This window comes from Syngnathus typhle, linkage group LG3 (genome assembly GCF_033458585.1).
Source record: "Syngnathus typhle isolate RoL2023-S1 ecotype Sweden linkage group LG3, RoL_Styp_1.0, whole genome shotgun sequence".
Taxonomy (NCBI): Eukaryota; Metazoa; Chordata; class Actinopteri; order Syngnathiformes; family Syngnathidae; genus Syngnathus; species Syngnathus typhle.
In genome coordinates this window covers 21,767,096-21,793,558 of record NC_083740.1, presented here as the reverse complement: position 1 = coordinate 21,793,558, position 26,463 = coordinate 21,767,096, and the positions used below count along the sequence as shown (strand labels likewise).

At 43.8% G+C, this 26,463-nt stretch overlaps 1 protein-coding gene across 7 annotated transcripts in view; it reads left to right on the top strand.

The window, feature by feature from the left end:
• LOC133152007 (teneurin-3-like) overlaps positions 1–26,463 on the top strand; it is a 490,458-nt gene that overhangs the window by 47,860 nt on the left and 416,135 nt on the right. For all 7 annotated transcript variants that reach the window (XM_061275473.1, XM_061275476.1, XM_061275475.1 and 4 more), the window contains exons 2-3: positions 18,145–18,362; positions 19,530–19,641. In XM_061275473.1, coding sequence (XP_061131457.1) covers positions 18,260–18,362; positions 19,530–19,641 — 215 coding nt within the window. In that variant the 5' untranslated portion in view covers positions 18,145–18,259. The remainder of the gene's footprint in view (positions 1–18,144; positions 18,363–19,529; positions 19,642–26,463) is intronic.

Genomic DNA, 26,463 nt, shown 5'->3' with positions numbered 1-26,463 from the left:
AAATAATGATTTGTATTTGAAATAAGATTTTTTTGACATCAAACTTTGCTTTCGTCAAAGAATCCTCCATTTGCAGCAATTACAGCATTGCAGACCTTTGGCATTCTAGCTGTTAATTTCTTGAGGTAATCTGGAGAAATTGCACCCCACGCTTCTAGAAGCAGCTCCCACAAGTTGGATTGGTTGGATGGGCACTTCTTGCGTACCATACGGTCAAGCTGCTCCCACAACAGCTCAATGGGGTTCAACTCTGGTGACTGCGCTGGCCACTCCATTACCGATAGAATACCAGCTGCCTGCTTCTTCTCTAAATAGTTCTTGCACAATTTGGAGGTGTGTTTTGGGTCATTGTCCTGTTGTAGGATGAAATTGGCTCCAATCAAGCGCTGTCCACTGGGTATGGCATGGCGTACGTAAAAGCCATGACCGAGCCCCATCCACCGTCCCAGGACAGCCACCCGGCCGAGCGCCGGCCCCCGACTTCTATCCACGGAGGTGAAAGAGAGCTCCATAGAGTAGGACCGGGCGTGCGTAAAAGGCATGTCCGAGCCCCATCCACCGTCCCCGGACAGCCACCCGGCCGAGCGCCGGTCCCCGACTTCCATCCATGGAGGTGAAAGAGAGTTCCGTAGAGTAGGACCGGGCGTGCGTAAAAGCCATATTAGTTTTTCAAACCTTCTGTGTCACGCCAAATCATTCAATCCTTCAAACTCTTCGTCCTCCGTGTCACTTACAAACAAAGCCGCTAATGATGCCGGTAGTACGTGGGGCCCTTCGTCATCTTCGTCATCCCGTGATCGAATCTTTGTCCTTTATGCAAACAACCGCCGCACGCTGACGTTCATTCAAATTACAGTAATCCCTTGCTACATCGCGGTTCGTTTATCGCGGTTTCACTTTCTTTTTTTTTTTAATTTGGAAAATTTGTGAAACAATTTACATATAAGTCGCTCCTCTGTATAAGTCGCCCCCCCACCCAAACTATGAAAAAAAACCGCGATTTATAGTCCGAAAATTACGGTACATTGTATGCCAATTGACCACTCCAAATTGCACTTAAGCAGTGCTGGTAAAATTAATTCTCTACACGAACTAGTTCAAAGTTCAGTTCACACATTTTAAGAGGAACTTATTCAGTTCATAGTTCATAATTATTATTATTATTTTTTTTTTACTAAGTTTATCATTCCAAAAATTATCCCAAAAAGGTTCATAGTTCTTTTCGTCCCCAGAACAAAAACAATGTTGCTGCTAGCTGGTACCCTCTGGCATATTGGCATTTCATTATTGCTTTCACCATTCCATCTACATCCAGGTGTTGCTGTCACCATAAAATCTCAAATACATGAGAAAATTGCTTGAATTGTCTTTTTCTTTAATGAATTGAAACAAAAACACGACTGCGGTCCAGAATGTGCAAACACAAACAATCTGCTACGGGGACCAGACTGAGGTAGGAAACGAAGGATGCACAAATGAATGAATACGGATGGACGGATGGATGGATACTTTATTGATCCCAGGCTGGAATTCAGTATCCATACCCAACAGTGGGCACATAGAGGTTAAAAGAGAGGATAACAGATCTGCAGTCGATACTCATGAAAGTGTCATGCACCGGTAATATAGAAATAAAAAAATAAACAAACAATAAATATTGTGTCAAACATGATGAATTCAACATCATGTCCATGAACACATCACTGTCCCCGTGTCGAGATAAAAAGGCTCACGGCATGGAGGAGAACTGATCCCCTCAGCGTTTCCGTGGAGCAAGATGATCTTCCCTGAAGCTACACTTCCGCTCAGAAATGGTGCTGTGCGATTTCTCCATCAGTGTATGCTTCTTTTCGACCAGCAACCTTTAACTAATTATTTTATCATGAGCTTGACAGATCTTAAAGCCACAGCCTGGTCAGTTGCATTAGCAAACAATAATTCAGCTCATTGCTGCTCCATTGATGCCTTTATTGCAGAGATGTGCAATAGGCTACCTTCTTTGCACCAGGGTAGGAGTAGGGTTTCCTCTTTTTCCAGTGATTTTTCCATCTCAGGAGCATATGTGGTTTGGATGAGTAAGCTCTACATAGGGTATTTTTTCAGGGCTTAAGCGAGGAAAAAAAAGGTAGCTGCATGCGACAAGATTGAAGAATTGATTTCTCTGGCCATTTGTTGAATAACAGACTAAGGGAGAGGTGTAGAGACAGATCAGTCAGGGGTCCCTCCTTCAGTCCCCCCACAATACCCTTTCAGCAGCCTGGCTCCTCTGTCCCTCAACCTGCTGAACAACATTCCACTGTGCATGCTGCTGTCTCTGCAACCATTTCCTCCTACCTTGAAGAAGCCATGCAGTTGGGGAGAATAAAACTTTCTCAAGAGGAAGAACTTGGGCATATAAACCAGAGACTTTGCTTCTACTTTAGTCAAGCTTGCCACTTTTTGCCTCACTGCTCTCTTCACCCAAAAGAGCCAGCTCCTTAGCCACCAGAGGGGACAGTCCAAGCTGGTAGTTTACTAAAGTGCATCATGTGCTGATAAAAAAGTCCCGAGTCTCTAGGTCCAGGTCTCCCCGCGCCTGCGGGACTGATTGTAGAGTCGGAGTGCAGCTGGAATAAACGACTGTCCAAATCTCTTTGTGCTCTGACGAAGGAAGACAAATCTATTGCTGAATTTGTTCCTCATCCCCGTCAGCTTGATGTGCAGTGGATGGGAGGGATTGGCCAACATGGCCGCCAGTTTTTTCCCCATCCTTTGTTCGACCACCGTCTCCAGGCTGTCCAACCCGGTCTCCACCACAGAGCTAGCCTTCTTCACTAGCTTGTTCAACCTGGTACCATCCCTGGCACAGATGTTGCTTCCCCAGCAGGACCCGGCGAAGAACAGGACACTGGAGACCACTGACTGATAAAACGTTCTCAGTAGCCTATTACAAACATTAAATGACCTCAGCCTTCTCAGGAAAAACATCCTGCTCCGCCCCTTCCTGATAAGAGCCTCGGTGTTGTCGGACCAGTCCAGTTTGTTGTTAAAGTGTACTACCCCCAGGTACCTGTAGAAGTCCACTCTTTCAACTTCCACTCCCTTGATGGTGATAGGTGCTGAGGTCCCTCTCTTCCTCCTAAAATCCACCACCAACTCCTTGGTTTTGTTGATGTTGAGCAGAAGGTGGTTGGTGTCGCACCACTTCACAAAGTTCTCCACCATGGCCTTGTACTCCGCCTCCCTGTCGTCTGTGATATAGCCCACAATAGAGGAGTCATCAGAGAACTTCTGCAGGTGGCACTGGTGTGAGCTGAATTGGAAGTCGGAGGTGTAGACGGTGAAGAGAAATAGTGCCAGGACGGTTCCTTGGAGGACACCAGTGTTATATACCATCACCTCAGACAGCCCTGCAGTCTAACGTACTGTCGTCTGTCTGTCAGGTAGTTGTGGATCCAGGCTGTCAGGGAGTCTTCTACACCCATCGGCAGTTTGTCTGCCAGTAGTGATGGCTTGATGGTATTGAATGCGCTGGAGAAGTCGAAGAACACGATCCTCACCATGCTCCGTGGCTTCTCCAGGTGTGTGTAGGCCCTGTGTAGCATGTAGATGACGGCATCTTCCACCCCCACATTCTCTTGATATGCAAACTGCCGGGGGTCCAGATAATCCTTCACCTGGGTTTAAGATGTTGCAGCACCAGCCTCTCCAAGATCTTCATGACCTGAGATGTTAGGGCAACCGGTCTGTAGTCGTTTGGAGCGCTGGGCCGTCCATTTTATGGCGCCGGGACGATGCATGAGGTCTTCCAGAGCTGTGGAACTTTCCTCAGTCTTAGAGACAGGGGACAGGTTGGTCAAACCTGTTAAAAAAGCAGTTCAGGTCATCTGCTGCTCTCGGGTCCCCTCCACCACCGTATGTGGCTGCTTCAGACCCGTGATCTTCTTAAAGCCCTTCCACACCTCCTTAGAGCTGTGGGCCACCAGCCCTCCCTCTAGTTTCCTCCTTTAGCTGCCTTTAACTGCTCTCAGCTCCCTCTTCACCTCCTTTTGAGCGGCCTTGGGTCCCTCAGTACTGGATAAAAGGACTGAATGCTGGACAATACTGAAGCAGAATCCTAACACCTTGCCCTGGTTTATCCGCTCTGCCCATTTTAATGCATCCAAAATAGCTACCATCTCCACTTTATCTAATCCAGCCGACATTCGTCACTTCATACCTATTTTCTGTGCTAGAATTGCCACACCAAAACCTGTTAATCCCGAAACTGGTTCTTTGGTTCCATCTGTAATAATACGAACACAATCCGAGTACTTCTGCTCTGAGTAATAATCAAAGGCTGCAACAAGATCCACATTACTTTTATCCTTTTTCTTTAGGTCTAGCGGCTAATTGCCACAACAAATTTTACTCCAGACTATGACGCACTAGCAAAAAAGGGAGACCAACAACACTGTTCCCACTGAAAATGAAAGGGAGGCATTTTGAATATGATTTGTACTAGAGATGCACCGATCCGACTTTTTCAGTTTCGATACCGATACCGATGCCGTGGCTTTGCGTATCGGTCGATACCCGATACCGATCCGATATTATGGTTGACTTAACAAGCTACATAACTCTACATGTGGAACAGAAAAGACCAAAGGCAATGGCATCAGGCAGACTACACAGTTCTTTGCTCTAAATTAGGGGTGTCCAAACTAACGGTCCAGTTTTTATTGGCCCGCAGCAAATTCTGAAAACATAATTGAATATGGCCCGCACAAGAAGCTTGAGCTCAGCTTCTCAGTTTCCACACTAGATGGAGCCCGCCACACAAAGCGTTTAACGTCCCATTAACACCCCCCCCCCGGAAGAGAAGCGAACACGCAGCGTTTGACATCCGATTAGCCTCCCCCCCCCCATTCGGGAGAGAAGCGAACGCGCAGCCTTTGACGTCCCATTAGCAACCCGAAGAGAAGCGAACGCGCAGGGTTTGACGTCCGCTTAGCAACACGGGGAAGAGAAGCGAGCGTTCGCTCCATGTTTGTGTTTGTTTAGAAAACTCTCGTGGCATGCGGCACACGTGCTGCTGACGTATGACGTAGCCCGCGTCCTAATAGATTAAGGATCGGCTCACAGATCGGCTGCATTTTCCGATACCCGATCCATCTATTTTGTTGATATCGGGCCCGATATCCGATCCAGATATCGGATCGGTGCATCTCTAATTTGTACACATAGCAGGGATTGAAACTGGCGACCATTCTCATTTTCAAACAATGCAGGATGCTCAAGGACATTGATGCACCACCTGTTTGCGACTAATCTTAACCTGTAAAGTTATTAAGGCTTACTTTAAGGAAGTGTTTCTCGTTTCCTCACCTCTGTTACCAGGTGTTTGTGAGTTAAAACTCAGCTCTGATTTTCAGATACCCCTCACCGTGTTGCCGTTTTGATTACTTTATTTGGATGTATGCGTTCACCGATTCTTCAAGATGATATATTTGGTCAGAATGTTTGCCGTTTGTGATCTCATAAGATAAACATCTTTCATTAATCTGACCTGCAGGCACTGAAGTGATGGAGAACAGTCTCGTATTTTATGAGAATCACTGATAGCAGTTTTTTAGTGAATTATTATTATTATTTTTTAATGCTGTTAATAAATGCATTTGTTTTCAAAAAACTTGTTTGGAATATCCATGCTTTACTACCTACTAAAGGCCAAAATCTTTTATGCAATGACCTTTACAGGTCGCTTATATTAATTCACACAAACACTACGTCCATCTGCTCCTGGTTCCGCCCTCCGGTCCAAATTTAGAACCCAGTTCGGCCCGCGAGTCAAAAAGTTTGCCCACCCCTGGTCTAGCCTAAAGTAATCTACAGTGGGAGGTACCAACAACCAAAGATGAATCTCTGGGAAAGCCAAGGCTGCCAAAATCCGCATATCATGGACTTGACAATCTTTAGCTAATTCGTTTCTAATTCTCCCAAAATGATTTTTCTGATTCTTCCCATACTCCCAGCAATCATTGTTCACACGCTTCGCAGGATGAGACAATCCATGGCTCTTCAGATGAATCCAGAAGTCAAAGTCAAAGTCAAAGTCAGCTTTATTGTCAATCTCTCCACATGTCACAACACACAAAGAGACCGAAATTACGTTTTTCTCTATCCCACGGTGACGAGACACATAACACGATAGACATACATGTACGCGACACAATATAAAAACAAGAAGGCAAAAATTCAAACAATCAATAGTAAGAGTGATGAATAAATAATAAATAAACAGATAACACAATAAATAAGAGGAGCAAAACGGAGCCAGCAAGCATAGCGCATAAGTAAAAAACATCATAAACAAAAAGGCAAACAATAAATAATAAGAGTAATAATAAATAATAAATAATAAGAGCCAGTGTGCATTCAGACAGTTCAGACAGTAAAAGTACAGGACGCTACGCAGAACGGGGGAGCGAGTTCAGGATCCTAACAGCCTTGAGTATGAAGCTGTTTGAGAGTCTGGTGGTGCGGGAGCGCAGGCTTCTGTACCTCTTCCCAGAGGGCAGAAGCTCGAACAAAGAGTGAGCGGGGTGACTCGCATCACTCACAATCGTGGTCGCCTTGCGGGTGAGATGGGAGGTGTAAATGTCCTTCAAGGAGGGGAGCGAAGCACCAGCAATCTTACCAGCAGTGTTCACTATGCGCTGCAGGGCCTTCAAGTTGTAGTCAGTGCAGCCGCCACCCCAAACAGCAATACAGCTGGAGAGGACGCTCTCAATGGTGCCGCGGTAAAATGCAGTCATGACGGCCGGAGGAGCGCTCGCTCGCCTGAGTTTCCGCAGGAAGTACAGGCGGCGCTGGGCTTTCTTTGCCAGTGATGCGGTGTTGGTGGACCAGGAGAGATCCTCACTGATGTGCACCCCCAGGAACTTGGTGCTGCTCACTCTCTCCACCACAGCACCGTCGATGGTCAGCGGCAGGTGTTGGGTGTGACCCTTCCGGAAGTCCACAACAATCTCCTTGGTCTTGTCGACGTTCAGCAGGAGGTTGTTGTCCCTGCACCACGTGGTCAGAAGGTCAACCTCCAGCCTGTATTGAGTCTCGTCTCCTTTGGTGATGAGACCCACCAGAGTCGTGTCGTCAGCAAACTTCACGATACGGTTGTCGCTGTAGGTTGCAGTGCAGTCATGCGTCAGGAGGGTGAAGAGCAGCGGACTGAGCACGCAGCCTTGGGGGGCCCCCGTGCTCAGCGTGATGCTGGCGGAGATTTTGTCGCCAACACGTACTACCTGTGGCCTCTGACAGAGGAAGTCCAGTAGCCAGTTGCAGAGGTAGGTACTGAGGCCCAGCGCGTCAAGTTTGCTGATGAGGCGTTGTGGCACAATGGTGTTGAAGGCAGAACTGAAGTCCACAAACAGCAATCTCACATACGAGTCCCTCCTCTCCAGGTGGGTGAGGGCCGAGTGGAGGGCAGAGCAGATGGCATCCTCAGAAGACCGCTTGGCTCGGTACGCAAACTGGAAGGGGTCAATGGTGGGGGGGAGAACGGATCGGATGTGCTCCATGACAAGCCGCTCAAAGCACTTCATGATGATGGGCGTAAGTGCCACGGGGCGGTAGTCATTGAAGCAGGACGGAGCGGGTTTCTTCGGCACAGGTACGATGGTGGCAGCTTTGAAACACGACGGGACGATGGCCTGCTGCAGGGAAGTGTTAAAGATGTCCGTGAAGACATCCATCAGCTCACCAGCGCAGTCCTTCAGCGCCCGACCCGGGATGTTGTCAGGGCCCGCCGCCTTACGGATGTTGATGGCGGCAAGCGCCCTCCTCACGCTGTCGGCGGAGAGGCACAGGGGCAGCTCGTGTGAAGGGGGAGTGGCCTTCAGCGGGCAAGTGCTGTTCTGAGCGTCGAAGCGAGCAAAGAAGCGGTTGAGGTCATTGAGCAGACGGACGTCGCCTTCACAGCTCTGCGGCGCGGGCTTGTAATCCGTGATGGTCTGAATGCCCTGCCAAAGGCTCCGTGCGTCCCTGCTGTCCTTGAAGTGGGCGGTAATTTTGCACGAGAACGCCCTCTTTGCTTCTTTGATGCCCCGGGACAGGTCGGCCCTCGCAGTCCTCAAGCCAGCCTCATCCCCTGCTCTAAAGGCTTTGTCCCTGGCCCTCAGCAGCCTGAAGACAGCCCCTGTCAGCCATGGCTTCCGGTTAGCCCGAGTGACGATGGATTTTGAGAGAGTCACATCATCAATACACTTCCTGATGTAGGAGGAAACCGAGTCAGTATACTCCTCAATGTCTGTCCGATCGTCGCAAGTGGCAGCCCTCCTAAACATGTCCCAGTCAGTAGAGCCAAAGCAGTCACGCAATGCATCAGATGCACCCTCAGGCCACACCCGTACCTGCTTGCGAACCGGCCTGGACGCTCTCACCATTTGTCTGTATGCGGGCAAAAGCATAACAGTGATATGGTCAGAAAGTCCAAGATGGGGGAGGGGGGCGGCTTTGAAAGCTCCTTTATGCGAAGAGTAGACCCAGTCCAGGAAGCTGTCGCCACGCGTAGGAAAATTAACATGCTGGTGAAGCCTCGGAAAAACAGACTTCAGGTTAGCATGATTAAAATCCCCAGCGAAGATGGTGAAACCGTCAGGGTGCGCTGTCTCTTGTTCACTGACAGCCTGGTACAGTTCACTAAGAGCTGAAGTTAACCATGATTTGTTTCCTTCCCAAGTCCAAAGTCGTCTCACCCTAACCCTAACCCTAACCTGTAAAACACCCACTGGAGCAGTTTTAAAAGCTCCACAACATACCCTCAGAGCCTGGGCCTGTATTACATCCAGTGTTTTTAACAATGACGGTGCTGCTGACCCATAACTCACACACCCATAGTCAATCACAGATCTTATCAGAGCTTGATAAAAAGCTTCTGTGCTGAAGAGCTTGCTCCCCACTCTCATCCTGCTAAACACCTCATCACATTAATAGCCTTTTTACATTTCCCCTCAATCCTGTCAATATGTTACCGCCATGTCTTCTTCGAAGAAAGTTTTTCAAGCTCTGATCAATGACGTTTTTTAAGACATGCTGAACGGATTTACTTTTGTCTATCCTCATGATATTAATTTTTTTTTTCTCTCACACTTTGGAGTTACACGTTCAACATGTGAGATTTCTGCTTCAGAGTCTTTGTTTAAAAATGAGAAGTATGACTTTCATACAACCACTGTTAGATTGCTTAGGTTCAATGTGGAATCTGTTTTTGGGGTTTGGCCAATTTTCATTGCTGATTCATTTGTGATTACAGTAAAGTAGCTACACCTCTGACTTGGTTGAGTTCCGTTATAGTACCTTTTGTTTGGTGAGCTGCAGCAGAGGCATCTGTCATTCAACTGAAGATACTTCATTGTTCTGTTCCCATCTCTCATCCTGATCCCACTACCCAGTGTGATGTTGACGTGAATGCCTCAAACTTGGGCATTGGAGCAGTGCTCTCTGAACATACCCTGTCTGACCAAACACTCCATGCTTGTGCTTTTTATTTCCGTCACCTTAGCCCTGCCTAGAGAAATTATGACCTGGGCAACCAAGACATTTGGGATTTGGTCCTGGCACTGAAGGAATGAAGGCATTGGGAGAGAACTACCCTTTGTGGGATGGACAGATCATGAAAATCTATTTGGCCTTCGTTCCGCATGCAGATTGAATGCTCGCCAAGTATATACCTGGAAAGGTTTGACTTCACCCTCACTTATCGTCCTGGCTCCAGAAATCCAAAACCGGATGCCCACTCACATAAATTTCCATCACTTGTTGACAAGGATTTATTAGAGATAATCTTGCCATATTGCAACTATTGGAGCAGCTAACTGGGAGGTGGAAAAAGCGTTTTCATTGTTTTATAAGTACATTTAGGGGTGCTATCTTGATAGTACATTGAGAGGTTTACTGACATTTCTCTAATGCAACCACAAATCCGTGCTTTTCCATCTGACACAGACTGCACCGTGATTTGGTATTGGTGTGTCAGTCTTGTAACTTGAATGATAATACCGTTTTTTCCCGTGTATAGTGCGCAAAATTTAACGAATTTATGGTCCTAAAATCTGGGGTGCGCATTATACATGGGTACAACATTTTTTTATTTTTTTTATTTTTTTAAAGAAAGTCATAGTACAACAAAACCAACAACAGGACTGACCGACAAAGTCGTGGGACAAAAAGACAGGGTGACATTACCAAAGACAGGAACAGAAACCACATCATGACAGTAACACATGCAATGATCCGACGGTGAGCGAGGGGCAGACAGGACTTAAATACAAAACACTTTACATCGATTGAGGTGACACAGGAAGAGAGGGGTGACGCGAACAGAAACTATGGCAACCTAGACACATAGCAAAACTGGGGACGAGACATGACAAATCTCCCCCGAAATAAAACTTGAAATCACCTTTCTTCTTGTTTGTTGTCAATCGCGCATCGCATTCAGCCATCCTGCCCAACACACTTACTCAGTAAAATTCATAATTGATGACACATCGTTTGATGCGATGCTGCAATCCTTTATGGTGTGTTATTGTCAAATATTGTTTGTTTTTAAATCTCCATCGCGGACACGCAAACACGCACCATACGAACGGAATGCTCTCGTATCAGACGCTTGCTCGATCACCTGCTCGTTTGCTTTCACAATGTACCCTACACAAATCCGAAACATTTGTTGCGGCTCCGAGTCACGATGAGGGGCAAGTTTTTGTTTCCAAGGGTGTTTTTAATTCCTCTTCAACGTCTACAGAGCCGCCTTTTTCACGTCCGCACGCCTTTTTCACATGCGCGCACGGAGCGCGGTGGTGCGTTTACGGGCAGTCGGAGAAATCAACGCCAACAAAATAAATTACATCCAGCCTAGTTAAGACCATACCAAAGACTATAAAAATGGGACCCATTGCCTCCCTGCGTGTGTGACGATCATTGGGACTTAAAAAAAATAAATAAATAAAAAATAAAAAATTAAACAAAATTCATAAAAATTGGGTGCGTATTATACATAGGTACAGGCTTTTTTCCAGCATCAGCATGCCATTTTTAGGGTGCGTATTATACATGGGGGCGCATTATACACGGAAAAAAAACGAAAGCAAGATGTTTTGACATTTACGGAGTATATCCTACATCCAACTGTCATTCTTTTATCATTTTAATCTGACAGGAGAGATAGGGGATTAGGTGAGTGTTAGATATTGGGAAAAGGAGTTAGAGATTAAGTAGATTGCACTTGTGAATCTGGGAAGAGTATGGGAAAGAGGACAGAGATTTAGTAACAGCCATTTCAAGAAAATAGAAAAATATGGTTAAATTTCAGAACATTTTGGAATAGTCAAGAGATCAACAGAAAATTTGAAGTAAGGTTCAGATTCAAAGATGTACCGACATTTGAAAGTCTGTATGAAATGTTTCTGTAGTAATCTTGTTTCTTGCTCTTTAATAATAATAATAATACTAATAATACTACTACTACTACTAATAATAATAATAACAATAATAATAACAATCCATTCATTTTCTGTACCACTTGTCCCCATGGGGGTTTTGGGCATGCTGGAGCCCATTCCAACAATTGGGCAGTAGGTGGGGGACATCCTGAACCGGTTGCCAGCCAATCGCAGGGCACACGGAGACGAACAACCATCCGCACTCGTACTCACACCTATGGACAATTTGGAGTGCTCAATCAGCCTACCATGCATGTTTTGGGGATGTGGGAGGAAACCGGAGTGCCCAGAGAAAACCCACGCATGGACGGGGAGAACATGTAAACTCCACACAGGGCGGGTCGGAGGTGGAATCGACCCGCACCCTCTGAAGTGTGAGGCGGACATGCTAACCAGTGCGTCACCGTGGCACCAATAATATTATTGACAATAAGAAGAAGACGACAAAGAAGGAATAAAGTTTCCTTCTGTTAGTGTCAGTTCTACACTCTTCCATACTCATACCTACATTTGAAGATGATAAGATGATTCTGTAGGAGCGTTGTTTTTTGCCTGTTGACCCTGGAATGCTGGAAGCCCCCAAAAAATTGACAGAAAATTCAGATTTTTTTAAATCTAAATCTTTATTTGGCTCTTCAACAAAACTGAAAACATAATGTTGAAAAAATACTTGTGTATATATATTTTTACATTTGTATCAGAAATTATATACGTATATATATATATATACAGTGGAGCCTCGGTTTTCGAACGTCCCGGTTCTCGAACAAATCAGTATTCGAACAAGAAATTCGAGATTTCTTTGCTCCGGATGTCGGACGAAATTTGGTTGTCGAACCTCGCGAGATGAGCCGAGAGGACCCGCATGCCAACTGACTCCGTTTGTTATTACGTTCTCGTTACTCTGAGGATCGCATCAACTCTAATCATGCCTCCAAAGGAAGCAAGTGGGAGCAGTAAAGCCATCCTAAAACACAAAGACGCCCCTAAAGCAATTGCGACACGGAGCGCCCGGCGCGCTCCGGTTGCGCGATCGGACTACCGTGTTTTTCCATGCATAATGCGCGAAATTTAACTAACTTATTGTCCTAAAATCTGGGGTGCGCATTATGCATGGGTACAACAATTCTTTAAGAAAATCTCCCTCGAAATCACACCCTTCTTCTTGTTTGTTGTCAATCGCGCATTGCATTCAGCCATCCGGCCCATTTTACTTAGTCAGTAAAATTCATAATTGACGACACATTGTTTGATGCGATGGTGCAATCCTTGATGGTGTGTTATTGTGCAATATTGTTTGTTTTTTAATCTCCATCGCAGACCGGATATCATACGGAGGCCGCCATGACAGTATGCGCAGAACGGATGCGCAAGACACGTCAGCTATATAAAGAGCGAGAGTTCAGTTCTCTACCTATTAATTTCAATTCACAGTTTAATTACCAGTTTAAATCAGCAAATAACAAAATGCGTATTACAGGTAATATTTTATTTCACAACATTTTGCCTTGTTCCTTTCTTCTCTGCTGTTCACTTCAAACACGCTCCATACGAACACAATCCTCTCGTATCAGACGCTTGCTCGATCACCTGCTTGTTTGCTGTCACAATGTACACTACACAAATCCGAAACATTTCTTCGCTATCGAGTTTGCTAGCGCATGCGCAGTGATACTGACCGGCAGAATAACATCCGGTTGTTCCCAAAAATTATCTTTTTTCTGAAATAATTTTACGTTTACGGATTTAAGTAAGAGTCAAAATTTGGGTGCGTATTATACATAAGTACAGGCTTTTTTCCAGCATCTACATGCCATTTGTATGGTGCGTATTATGCACAGGGGCGCATTTTGCATGGAAAAACACGGTAGTTTAAGCTCCCTGCGCAGTGCGCACTGAGGTCCACTTAAATTTTGAAAAGTACATTAGGGCTGTAAAAATATTTTCTACATTTCAGTGACGGCTCTGTCACAATAATGCAACCAGCGCGGTGCCGGCAACGGTTGCGCGTTCGGCGGTGCGCTGCAGTTGCGCAATCAGACAAAATTAAGCTCCCTGCGCACTGATGTCCACTTACATTTTTGGAAAGTACATCAGGACTTTAAAAATATTTTCTACATTTCAGTGACGGCTCTGTCACAATAATGCGGGGCGCTGCAGTTGCGCGATTCGACAAAAAAGCGCAAGTGAAAAAATGCTTAAAAAAGGCGGGTTTCTTTGACTTGGAATGGATTAATTTGCTTTCCATTGTTTTAATGGGAAAGTATGATTTGGAATTTGAACGATTCACTTCTCGAACAGCCTTCTGGAACGGATTGTGTTCGAAAACCGAGGCTCCACTGTGTATATATACGAAAAAAGTGGTCTCCCACTCCAAGCTCGGGTCCTCTACCAGAGGCCTGGGAGCTTGAGGGTTCTGCGCAGTATTTTGGCGTATATATATATATATATATATATATCAGAGTCAGCTTTATTGTCAATTCCTTCATGCCAAGACATTACGAAATTACGTTTCCCCTATCCCACGGTGACGAGACACAGTACACGATAAACATACAAGTAAACAACGCAAAATAAAAACAAGAAGGCACAAACAATGAACAACAAGAGTGATGAATAAATAATAAATAAACAAATAACACAGTAAATAAGAGGAGCAAAACGGAGCAAGAGCGCACAGCAGACAGTCAGAACAAAGCGCAAAAGTACAGGACACCACGCAAGAAGGGGGGAGAGAGTTCAGGACCCTAACAGCTCACAACAGATCACAAACTCCGCCAGTGGCGAGCAGTGCTCGCATACCACCACAGAGTCGCGGCACCCTCCGTCACGGATGTAGACGCACATCCCACCTCCTCGCGACTTTACCCCTCGTACAATGGCCTGGTCCGCCCTATAGCACACTAGCCGTTCCAGATGCACAGCAAAGTCCGGAATGATGACGGACAACCAAGTCCCAGTGAACACGAGCACACAACAGTTACGCACTGTCCGGTTCGTAAATCTCAGCAGGCAAAAGCAAACCATGTTGATGTCCAACGACCGAACATTCCCCAGAAGAATGGAAGGCACGGCCGGGCGAGCTGGGTTGGCCGCCAGCCTGGCCCAGACGCCCCCGCTCTCGCCCCTCTTCAGCCTCCTCGCACATCGCTTCCGACGCTTCCCAACCGGAGGAGGAATAGCAGGCGAGTCCGGCGACGCTTCAGGACGGAGCAGACCAAGCACCTTTAATGTCCCCGCTTCAAAGTCCAGAACGCCACAAAACTCGCTTTCTCCGATGTCGAGCAGAACCAGCCCGCTGCACTTTTAGCACAACCCAGTACGACGAGACGAACACACAAAACTGTCGGACAAACGCACATTAAACGACAAAACAAAACACCGTTCGGGACAGAAAGAGGCCGTTGCGTGTGCACGCGCCGCCATCTTACTTCCTTACTTATATACCAGGGGTCCCCAAACTTTTTCCTGTGAGGGCCACATAACTTTTCCCTTCTCTAATGGGGGGCCGGTGTCAGTTTGTAACAGAAAAAGTGTGACGATCGTAGGGGAGCTTAAAAAATTTATTGTTTTCCAGAAAGCCACACATAACCAAATAACGGTTATTTAATAACCCTTTCCAAGTTCTTTACAGAAAAAAGGCAGGAAACAAATAACACTATTAATGAAATAAATAATAACTAAATAACCCTCTCTGAGGTCTTCACAGAAAAAACAGGAAATAAATACCGTTTTTTCCGTGTATAATGCGCCCCCATGTATAATACGCACCCTAAAAATGGCATGGTGATGCTGGAAAAAAGCCTGTACCCATGTATATTACGCACCCAATTTTTTTTTTTTTTTTTAAGTCCCAATGATCGTCACACACGCAGGGAGGCAATGGGTCCCATTTTTATAGTCTTTGGTATGGTCTTAACTAGGCTGGATGTATTTTTTTTGTTGGCGTTGATTTCTCCGACTGCCCATAAAGGCACCACCGCTATCAGTGCGGACATGTGAAAAAGGCGGCTCTGTATGGGAGAGAAGTTGAAGAGGAATAAAAATACCCTCGGAAATCAAAACTTGTCCCTCGTCGTGACTCGGAGCCGCAACAAATGTTTCGGATTTGTGTAGGGTACATTGTGACAGCAAACGAGCAGGTGATCGAGCAAGCGTCTGATACGAGAGCATTCCGTTCGTATGGTGCGTGTTTGAAGTGAACAGCAGAGACGAAAGAAACAAGGCAAAGTGTTGTGAAATAAAATATTACCTGTAATACGCATTTTGTTATTTGCTGATTGAACTGCTAATTAAACTGTGAATTGAAACTAATAGGAAGAAAACAACTCTCGCTCTTTATATAGCTGACGTGTCTTGCGCATCCGTTCTGCGCATCGGATCCATAGTGCGCATGCGCAGTCATACTGCCTCCGTATGACGTCCGGTCCGCGATGGAGATTAAAAACCAAACAATATTTGACAATAACACACCATCAAGGATTGCACCATCGCATCAAATGATGTGTCGTCAATTATGAATTTTACTGACTAAGTGTGTTGGGCAGGATGGCTGAATGCGATGCGCGATTGACAACAAACAAGAAGAAAGGTGATTTCAAGTTTTATTTCGAGGGAGATTTGTCATGTCTCGTCCCCAGTTTTGCTATGTGTCTAGGTTGCCATAGTTTCTGTTCGCGTCGCCCCTCCCTTCCTGTGTCACCTCAATCAATGTAACGTGTTTTGTATTTTAGTCCTGTCTGCCCCTCTCTCACCGTCGGATCATTGCATGTGTTACTGTCATGATGTTCTGTTTGGTTTCTGTTCCTGTCTTTGGTAATGTCACCCTGTCTTTTTGTTCCACGTCTTTGTCGGTCAGTCCTGTTGTTGGTTTTGTTGTACCATGATTTTTGTACCAAAAAATAATAATAATTAAAAAAATTAAAACTTAAAAAAATTTGTACCCATGTATAATGCGCACCCCAGATTTTAGGACAATAAATTAGTTAAATTTTGCGCATTATACACGGAAAAAAACGGTAATAGCTAAATAACTCTCTCTGGGTTCTTCATAGAAAAAAAAGCCATGGAACATTAACTTTCTGTTGTGCCATGCACAATCTTAACAGATAAAAGTTCAGCTCAGTTGTCAGAGCAGAATCTCTCTGACACATATGAGCAGTCTCAAAGTTCTTGTGTTCCTTCCTTATAATCCTTTTGTAGGTTCCAGTAGGCTTGTAGACACCGCTGTCTTTTTTGTTAAAGTTTGCTAGTGCGTCATAGTCTGGAGTAAAATTTGTTGTGGCAATTCTTAGGCGAGATCCGAGGTGTTGATCCGTTTACCTCGATCTGTGACGGGTTGATGTTGACGTTTATGTGGCTGAACGTCACGTCGCATACGTCGAGTCAAATTGGCCACTCTCTTTTAAACGCGAGACGACTCATTTTAATGGAAGGATTCCAAGGGAAAGTTTGTGGGTGGCTTTAGCGCAAAACTGCATCTGAAAGTAACAGTAGACACCGACAATGAACAACACACGGGCAGGGTTTAAATAGTAGGTAACATGAGGGAACAGGTGACAGTCATTACGGTGATGAGAGGGGTGTGCCTGAGGGAAGTTGTTTGCAGAGCGTCTCGTGGCACAGGCACATAAGAGAAAAAAATTCAAATGATGTACAGTCATCCCTCGTTTATCGCGGATAATTGGTTCCAAGACCACGGCACCACGGCAGAGGTGAAAACCTCTCATTTTGAAAGTACATACATTTTTTGTGTATCAATAAATGTATATTAAACCATATAAGTGCATATGTTATCATTAGAACATTAAATAATAGTTTCAAACATGTAAATACTGTATTAATAGTATAAATGACATACAGAAAAAATGTATAAATAATATAAATTTGATACATGTGTGTGTGTGTGTGTGTACGTGCAAGTGCGTGTGTGTGTGTGTAACATAAAAAGGAAACATACCGTAATTTTCGGACTATAAGTCGCACCGGAGTATAAGTCGCACCAGCCATAAAATGCCCAAAAAAGTGAAAGAAACCATATATATGCATATAAATCGCTCCTGAGTATAAGTCGCCCCCCCACCCTAACTGAAAAAATAACGCGACTTATAGTCCGAAAATTACGGTACTGTAAATATATTTTTAGAACTCTTTTATTCTTATAACAACTTTTTTATAACAAGGAACAAGTGTATACTGTAAATCTGTTTTTAGAACTCTTTTATTATTATAAAAACAAATTCATAACAAGGTACAATACTGTAAATATGTTTTTCGAACTCTTATTATTGTTAGTATTATTATTATAACAACGTTTTTATAACAAGGTCCAAGGATACGTACTGCAATTGTGTGGGCACTCCCTGCCTTCTACTGGCGCGCGGGCAACTTTCGTGCCACGATTTCTCAATTTAGAATTTTTATTTTGAATCTTTTATTTGCGATGTACTGAAGCCGCGATAAAAGAACCGCGATGTAGTGAGGGATTTTTGTATACAACAGTCTAAATTTGTATTATCAAAGCCTGAGTTGTGTTGTGTAGTTGTATATTAACATTTATATACAGTACACTGTCAACAAACAGTTACAATTCCAGTAAGCCATGAATATAGTTTAAAATAAGGCAAAGTTCTCTGTAAACCATTAATAATGAAATCTTTTTTTCCATGTACTATGTTCACAGGAGGAGATCTGCCCTCCATCTTCCGTAATCCATTTTCTTCCTTTAAATCTCTCTTTCTTTTTTCTCTCTACCTATCTTTCTTCCTGTCAACTAAGCTGTTACACAGCATGCCTCAATGTTTGCCAGCAACACCAGTGGAAGCATTATGGAAGTGAAAGAGCAACGTCTATACTGCTCACTCACTAAGGCCCACAAGGACAAGGAGGGGGCATATCCTGGTGAGATAGCCAACATTTGTTAATTAATTTGTTCACTTAGGCATGGTTTCCCTAATGGACTCCTTGGGGTGTGCAAATGATTGGAAAAAAAATACTTTTAAATAAGTAACAGTTACCTGTGTTCAGTGTTCCCTCAACATTTTCAAGTGTCTGTGGAAACACACAAGCTCCCTGTGCACACTTTATTAAATAAACAAACAAATAAATAAATAAAACATAAAAAAAAAAAAAAAAAAAAAATAAAGTAAGTAAGTAAGTAAGTAAGTAAGTAAGTAAGTAAGTAAGTAAGTAAGTAAGTAAGTAAGTAAGTAAGTAAGTAAGTAAGTAAGTAAGTATTGTCAGTGAGAACTTTAACTAGCTCGGGGTCGGATTTTGTTTTGTGTGACAGCTCGTTCCTTTTCTGTCAATCTTTTGCCCTCTCCCGCAATAATGTACCGATCCCCTGTCCCATCTTGAGTCTTTATACAATTCAAACAGCTTTCAAATAACATTTCTGCTCAATGTGACCCTTGTGGTAGTCCAACTTCCATTTCTTCCATATTTTTCCCTACGTAAACTCCCCCGCCACTTTGGCTTCACTGCATGTTTTGCAGAGGAGACCTTTCTCATTCAAAAAAGAGAAAACCTCACCCAGTTTCACCGTTTCCTCTTGTAGTTGCACACACTCCGACAACCATCCAATCTTAAAAGAATTGCCGCATCTCTTATTTATTTTGGCTTGGCGAGTGGATGTGTCGCTGCTCATTCGTTTCGCCATGATTAGCTAATTTAGTATTTGCATCGCTTGACTCCACTGCACTGTTGTTAGCTAGCTAATCTGCGCGACACGGATGGGCAGGACACATATGTGTCATACCTATATGTAGCGTAAGTGAACCACAAAAAGGCACAGAAAGAAAATCATTCATCCACTTAATTAGAATAGATTACGTCTAACATTAGATATTAATCAATCAGTTTATGCTGAATTTTATTTTGTGCGCAGCATGGAGTTTCTTGTGCGCAAATACTGCGCGACCAGTGTGCAATTGTGCAGTTGCGCAGCTTAGAGGGAACACTGCCTGTGTTACGTTTGTATGAATGTAACTACTACAGCAACAACCGAATAGTCGTCATCTTGTACATTACAAATCTATCTTCTACTTTTATCTATATTTTATTCTTCAGGGAACAGTGAAGACTGTGCTGTTGGCCACCAAGAAGTACGTGTTCCAACCCAGAAGTCTTACTCCTCTAGTGAGACCCTCAAGGTCTTTGACCAGCACCAAGACCAGACCAGGTGAAAAATTAAATTATACGTGTAGCATTAAGTCCCCTTTGATACTAAACAGTGGTTATTTCCCTTGTCATGGTTGTAGCTTGGTACGCCAAAACCAGCAGACACAGAGACAGCTTCTTCCCCCAGGCTGTTGCTCTGATTAACTCACACCACTCTTAGAGTCTCAGAGTCATTACTGTGCAATAACATCCTGCTCTTCACACCTTTTTTGAATTTGTCTACACTGTTTTTGCCATTTTTCACATGTCCTGAGTGTTGTTAGTCACCTAAATGTTGAACAGAGGGTGTGTTTTACTGAAGTCAAATTCCTTGTTTGGCACGCTCAAACATGGCGAATAAAAAACTCTTGAATCTTAAAACACTTATTGTAAAAATCAGGTACTGATCGGTAATCTACATTTTGTAGAAACTGGTCTGCAGTGATTCCAAGCAGACTGTACCTGTACCGTAAGGATGACAGACAATAACCCCAATCACAACAGAAACTGAAACAATGCAACTGGTCATCAGCTTTACCAACCAACATGCAATCACAGTTATTGCCAGTTACAGGCCGCCAAACACAAACCCCACAGATTATATTAAAAATCTATCCAATATTATAAAAAATATAAAAACAAAGGAATATATCATAATTGGCGACTTGAACTTAGACTACAAAGACAAATCATCCAAACTAGAATATGTCACACTCGCAGCTCTATTCTTGATCTCATCTTCACTAATCAACCCGCAAAATATAGCATATCAGGAGTCATCCACGTAGCTGTATCAGACGATTGTCTCATATACACAGTTAGGAAAAACCCGAAACCTCGGAAAAATCATCAACAGTGCACTATTTCAAATATACCAAGATCTAAGCTACCACAGTATGAAACCGAAATAAAGAATATTGATTGGAGCAATCAACTAGCGCTCACCGACCCAGAACAAATCTTAGCAGATTTCCAGAATCTTATAGAAGCCATACGGAAAAAATACACTACTACCAGAAAACTCAGTCTACGACAGAATAAATTACCATGGATAGACTCAGATATTGTCAATCTAATCGCACAGAAAACCACTGCACTGAAATTGTATAGGTCAATAAAAACTATTGAAAATAAAACAGCTCTCACACATCTTAGAAATAAATGTACCTTAGAGATAAGTAAGGCTAAAACCACTTACTTCCAGAAGCAAATCACTCAGGCCGCCACGAACCCCCAAATCCTCTGGCAGACACTAAAATCCATCACTGGGCAAATTTATGAAAATACAAACAACAACATACAAATATCTTTACAAAATACACTCACTACTGATCAGGAACAGATTGCAAATGCATTTAATAATTACTTCATCACCTCTATTAAAGAACTAACAGAACACTTTGATCCCCTGTTTCCACCCACACCTATAACTCCTTCATCAGACAAGCTAACCTTTTCTGAGATTACGCTCTCAGAGTTATCCAGTATTCTCAGCTCACTCAATTACTCAAAGGCCAAAGACATATATGAACTAAACACAGACTTCTACAAAACCCATGCCAGTAGCTTCCTACCCCTAATCCTCCATTTAATCAATCTCTGCATAAGACATTCCATATTTCCGACTGTGTGGAAAAAAGCAAAAATTACCCCCATATTTAAATCAGACGACCGAACAACCTTATCCAACTACCGTCCCATATCAATCCTCCCACCCATATCAAAACTTTTAGAAAAAACCCTGTCAAAACAACTTATAGAACATCTTGAAACAAACAACCTTCTCAACAACTCACAATTTGGCTTCCGATCAGCTCGTTCTACACTATCTGCACAGCTACTACTCACAGAATATATACACACTTCTCTTAATAAAGGCCACATCACAGGAGCAGTCTTTGTCGATTTCCGTAAAGCCTTTGACACAGTTAATCACCAAATACTCCATAACAAACTAGCTTCCTTTCATCTTTCCCCCTCAGCGCTAACTATACTCTCATCATACCTCTCGGATAGAATCCAGGTTGTTAATATTGGTCAGGCCACATCTACTCCGCTACCATCTCCCACGGGTGTCCCCCAGGGCAGCATACTGGGCCCATTATTATTCATTATGTACATCAATGACATGCCTAACATATGCAAACAAACTCAAATCATATTATATGCTGACGACAGAGTTATTTTCACCTCAGATTCGAACATCGAAACCGTAAACTCCAAACTTACTTCTGATCTCCAGCTCCTACATGACTGGCTAAAAGTAAACCATCTGACGATCAATATAAAAAAAACTGAAATAATGTATTTCCACTCCCCTAGGAAAAACATCTCCATAACTGTCCCCATTACTCTATCCCAGGGGTGGGCAAACTACGGCCCGCGGGCCACATCCGGCCCACGGGACCGTTTAATCCGGCCCGCCAACCCTGAACAAATTGTATTATTAAACTTTTTTTTTTTGGTCATTTTGCCTGCAATGACTGCGTCTTCCCAGTAGATGGCGAAGCGCTCGCCTGCGCATTTACTACCGGAAGCCGTGTCAGAAAGCTCGGTGCACACTCACAAGTGCGTGTACGTACTCAGTAGTACGGACTTGGCGCACTCTCGCTCTATTCGTATCAGTCCCGAATTTAGAGCGTGGGCTTTGACGACAGCATTCTTATAATTCGTGCGCTGAGCTTTCAGATGCAGTTTTGCGCTAAAGCCACACACAAACCTTCCCCTGGAATCCTTCCATTAAAATGAGTGGCCCGAAAAAAAGAAGTGAGTGCCGAATGTTAAAAAAGAGTGGCCAATTTGGCTCGACGTACGCGACGTGACGTTCAGCCACATCAACATCAACCCGTCACAGATCAAGGTAAACGGACCAACACCTCGGATCTCGCCTAAGAATTGCCACAACAAATTTTACTCCAGACTATGACGCAGTAGCAAAAAAGGGAGACCAACAACACTGTTCCCACTGAAAATGAACGGGAGGCTCTCAAGTTTATTGTAAAAAAATGCATTTTGAATATGATTTGTACACATAGCAGGGATTGAAACTAGCGACCATTCTCATCTTCAAACAATGCAGGATGCTCAAAGACATTGATGCACCACCTATTTGCGACTAATCTTAACCTGTAAAGTTCTTAAGGCTTACTTTAAGGAAGTGTTTCCCGTTTCCTCACCTCTGTTACCAGGTGTTTGCGAGTTAAAACTCTGCTCTGATTTTCAGATACCCCTCACCGTGTTGCTGTTTTGATTACTTTATTTGGATGTATGCTTTCACCGATTCTTCAAGATGATATATTTGGTCAGAATGTTTGCCGTTTGATGTGATCTCATAAGATAAACATCTTTCATTAATCTGACCTGCAGGCACTGAAGTGATGGAGATTGTTATTCATAATAACAGTGTCGTATTTTACGAGAATCACTGATAGCAGTTTTTTAGTGAATTATTATTTTTTTAATGCTGTTAATAAATGCATTTGTTTTCAAAAAACTTGTTTGGAATATCCATGCTTTACTACCTACTAAAGGCCAAGATCTTTTATGCAATGACCTTTACAGGTCGCTTATATGACTTCACACAACGCCTACGTCCATCTGCTCCTGGTCCGGCCCTCCAGTCCAAATTTAGAACCCAGTTCGGCCCGCGAGTCAAAAAGTTTGCCCACCCCTGCTCTATCCGATCAATTTCTAGTAGTCACAAACACATATAAATATCTTGGAGTGCACTTAGACTCCCACCTCACCTACAAAATACATGTTAACACTCTCACTAATAAGCTCAAACAGAAAATGTATGTCTATAACAAGATCAGGCCATATCTCACCCATAATGTCTCAAATATTTATCTACATTCTATCATACTGTCTAACCTATCATACTGTCTTCCCATTTGGTCTCTCACCACAAAAGAAACTCTGGATCCTTTAGCCAGACTATACAATAGAGCATACAAAATACATGGCAGACTATCCATCTGGACCCATCACTGCAAGTCACTTGCACGCTCCAATGCACTAACCTTTCAGAATTACACAATTCTCATGGCAATAAAACTCTTCCATCAACTACATAGAAATTCTTTCCCACCTATAGTTAATTCACTCATCCCAGGCCGTAATGAAAGACAGGCCCGCATCACCCGCTCAGTTACACAGGACCTCATCCGAATCCCAGCATACCAAAACAATTTTGGTCATAACTCATTTATCCGCACATCTATTTTAATCTGGAATAAGATACCCCTTCAAATCAGATCCGCCACCTCTAGTATGCAATTTAAACAGCTATACACATATTTCTTAATAACAAACCAAACTTGCACCCATTAACAATAATATACCGTTTTTTTCCGTGTATAGTGCGCCCCCATGTATAATACGCACCCTAAAAATGGCATGCTGATGCTGGAAAAAAGCCTGTACCCATGTATAATACGCACCCAATTTTTATGAATTTTTAATTTTTTTTTTTTTTTTTTTTTTTTTTTTTTTAAGTCCCAATGATCGTCACACACGCAGGGAGGCAATGGGTCCCATTTTTATAGTCTTTGGTATGGTTTTAACTAGGCTGGATGTACATTTTTCTGTTGGCGTTGATTTCTCCGACTGCCCGTAAACGCACCACCGCGCTCCGTGCGCGCACGGGAAAGAGGCGGCTCTGTATGGGAGAGACGTTGAAGAGGAATAAAAACACCCTTGGAAACCAAAACATGCCCCTCGTCGTGACTCGGAGCCGCAACAAATGTTTCGGATTTGTGTAGGGTACATTGTGACAGACAGCAAACGAGCAGGTGATCGAGCAAGCGTCTGATACGAGAGCATTGCGGTCGCATGGAGCGTGTTTGTAGTGAACAGCAGAGAAGAAAGGAACAACGCAAAGTGTTGTGAAATAAAATGCACGGAACGGCTGCGCAAGACACGTCAGCTATATAAAGAGCGAGAGTTGTTTTCTTCCTATTAGTTTCAATTCACAGTTTAATTAGCAGTTTCAATCAGCAAATAACAAAATGCGTATTACAGGTAATATTTTATTTCACAACACTTTGCCTTGTTCCTTTGGTCTCTGCTGTTCATCCTAAAACACAAAGGCGCTCTTTAAGCAATGCGACAGTGAGCGCCCGGCGCGCTGCGGTTGCGCGACCGCACCAAATTAAGCTCCCTGCGCAGTGCGCACTGAGGTCCACTTAAATTTTAGAAAGTACATCAGGACTTTAAAAATATCTTCTAAATTTCAGCGACGGCTCTGTCACAATAATGCGACCAGCGTGGTGCAGTTGGGCGGTCGGCGGCGCGCTACGGTTGAGCGTTCTCTCTCGCGCTCTCTCTCTCGCTCTCTCTCGCTCTCGCACACACGCGCACACACGCAAACCGGATATCATACGGAGGCCGCCATTACAGATGCGCAGAACGGATGCGCAAGACACGTCAGCTATATAAAGAGCGAGAGTTCAGTTCTCTACCTAAATCCGTATTACAGGTAATATTTTATTTCACAACACTTTGCCTTGTCTCTGCTGTTCACTTCAAACACGCTCCATACGAGCGCAATGCTCTCGTATCAGACAAGGCTTGCTCCATCACCTGCTCGTTTGGTGTCTGTCACAATGTACCCTACACAAATCCGAAACATTTGTTGCGGCTCCGAGTCACGACGAGGGGCAAGTTTTGGTTTCCAAGGGTGTTTTTATTCCTCTTCAACGTCTCGGTGGTGCGTTTATGGGCAGTCGGAGAAATCAACGCCAACAAAAAAAATTACATCCAGCCTAGTTAAGACCATACCAAAGACTATAAAAATGGGACCCATTGCCTCCCTGCGTGTGTGACGATCATTGGGACTTAAGAAAAAAAAAAAAATTAAAAAAAAAAAAAATTAAACATTTGTTTTGTACCCATGTATAATGCGCACCCCAGATTTTAGGACAATAAATTAGTTAAATTTTCCGCACTATACATGGAAAAAAACGGTATATATATATATATATATATTGTATATATTGTATTGAAATGTACAGGGCTCGAAACTAACGATTGCCCGATTGCCCGGGGCAAGTAGCGATGGCAGACGGGCAAGTAGAATTTTTTCCTCACTTGCCCGAACTTGCCCTGCCATAATACCATGTTTTCAAGCTGTAAAAAGACAATTTTGTGCATAATTTCTCGCAACTTCTGCCGCTTCTGGTCCGACATTTTGTTTTCTAGGGAGCGGTTAGTTTCTCGTGTAAGTCTGCAATACATTGATAACGGCAAAGCGCTTCGTAATTAAATGCATGCTCCCTCACCCGTCCCTGGCTCTTCTGCGCCTGCGCACCAGCAGAGCTTGTTTCCGTGTCGGGCAAGTAGAATTTTTCCTCACTTGCCCGAACTTGCCCTGCCATAATACCATCTTTTCAAGCTGTAAAAAGACGATTTTGTGCATAATTTCTCGCAACTTCTGCCGCTTCTGGTCCGACATTTTGTTTTCTAGGGAGCGGTTAGTTTCTCGTGTAAGTCTGCAATACATTGATAACGGCAAAGCGCTTCGTAATTAAATGCATGCTCCCTCACCCGTCCCTGGCTCTTCTGCGCCTGCGCACCAGCAGAGCTTGTTTCCGTGTCGGGCAAGTAGAATTTTTCCTCACTTGCCCGAACTTGCCCTGCCATAATACCATGTTTTCAAGCTGTAAAAAGACGATTTTGTGCATAATTTCTCGCAACTTCTGCCGCTTCTGGTCCGACATTTTGTTTTCTAGGGAGCGGTTAGTTTCTCGTGTAAGTCTGCAATACATTGATAACCGCAAAGCGCTTCGTAATTAAATGCATGCTCCCTCACCCGTCCCTGGCTCTTCTGCGCCTGCGCACCAGC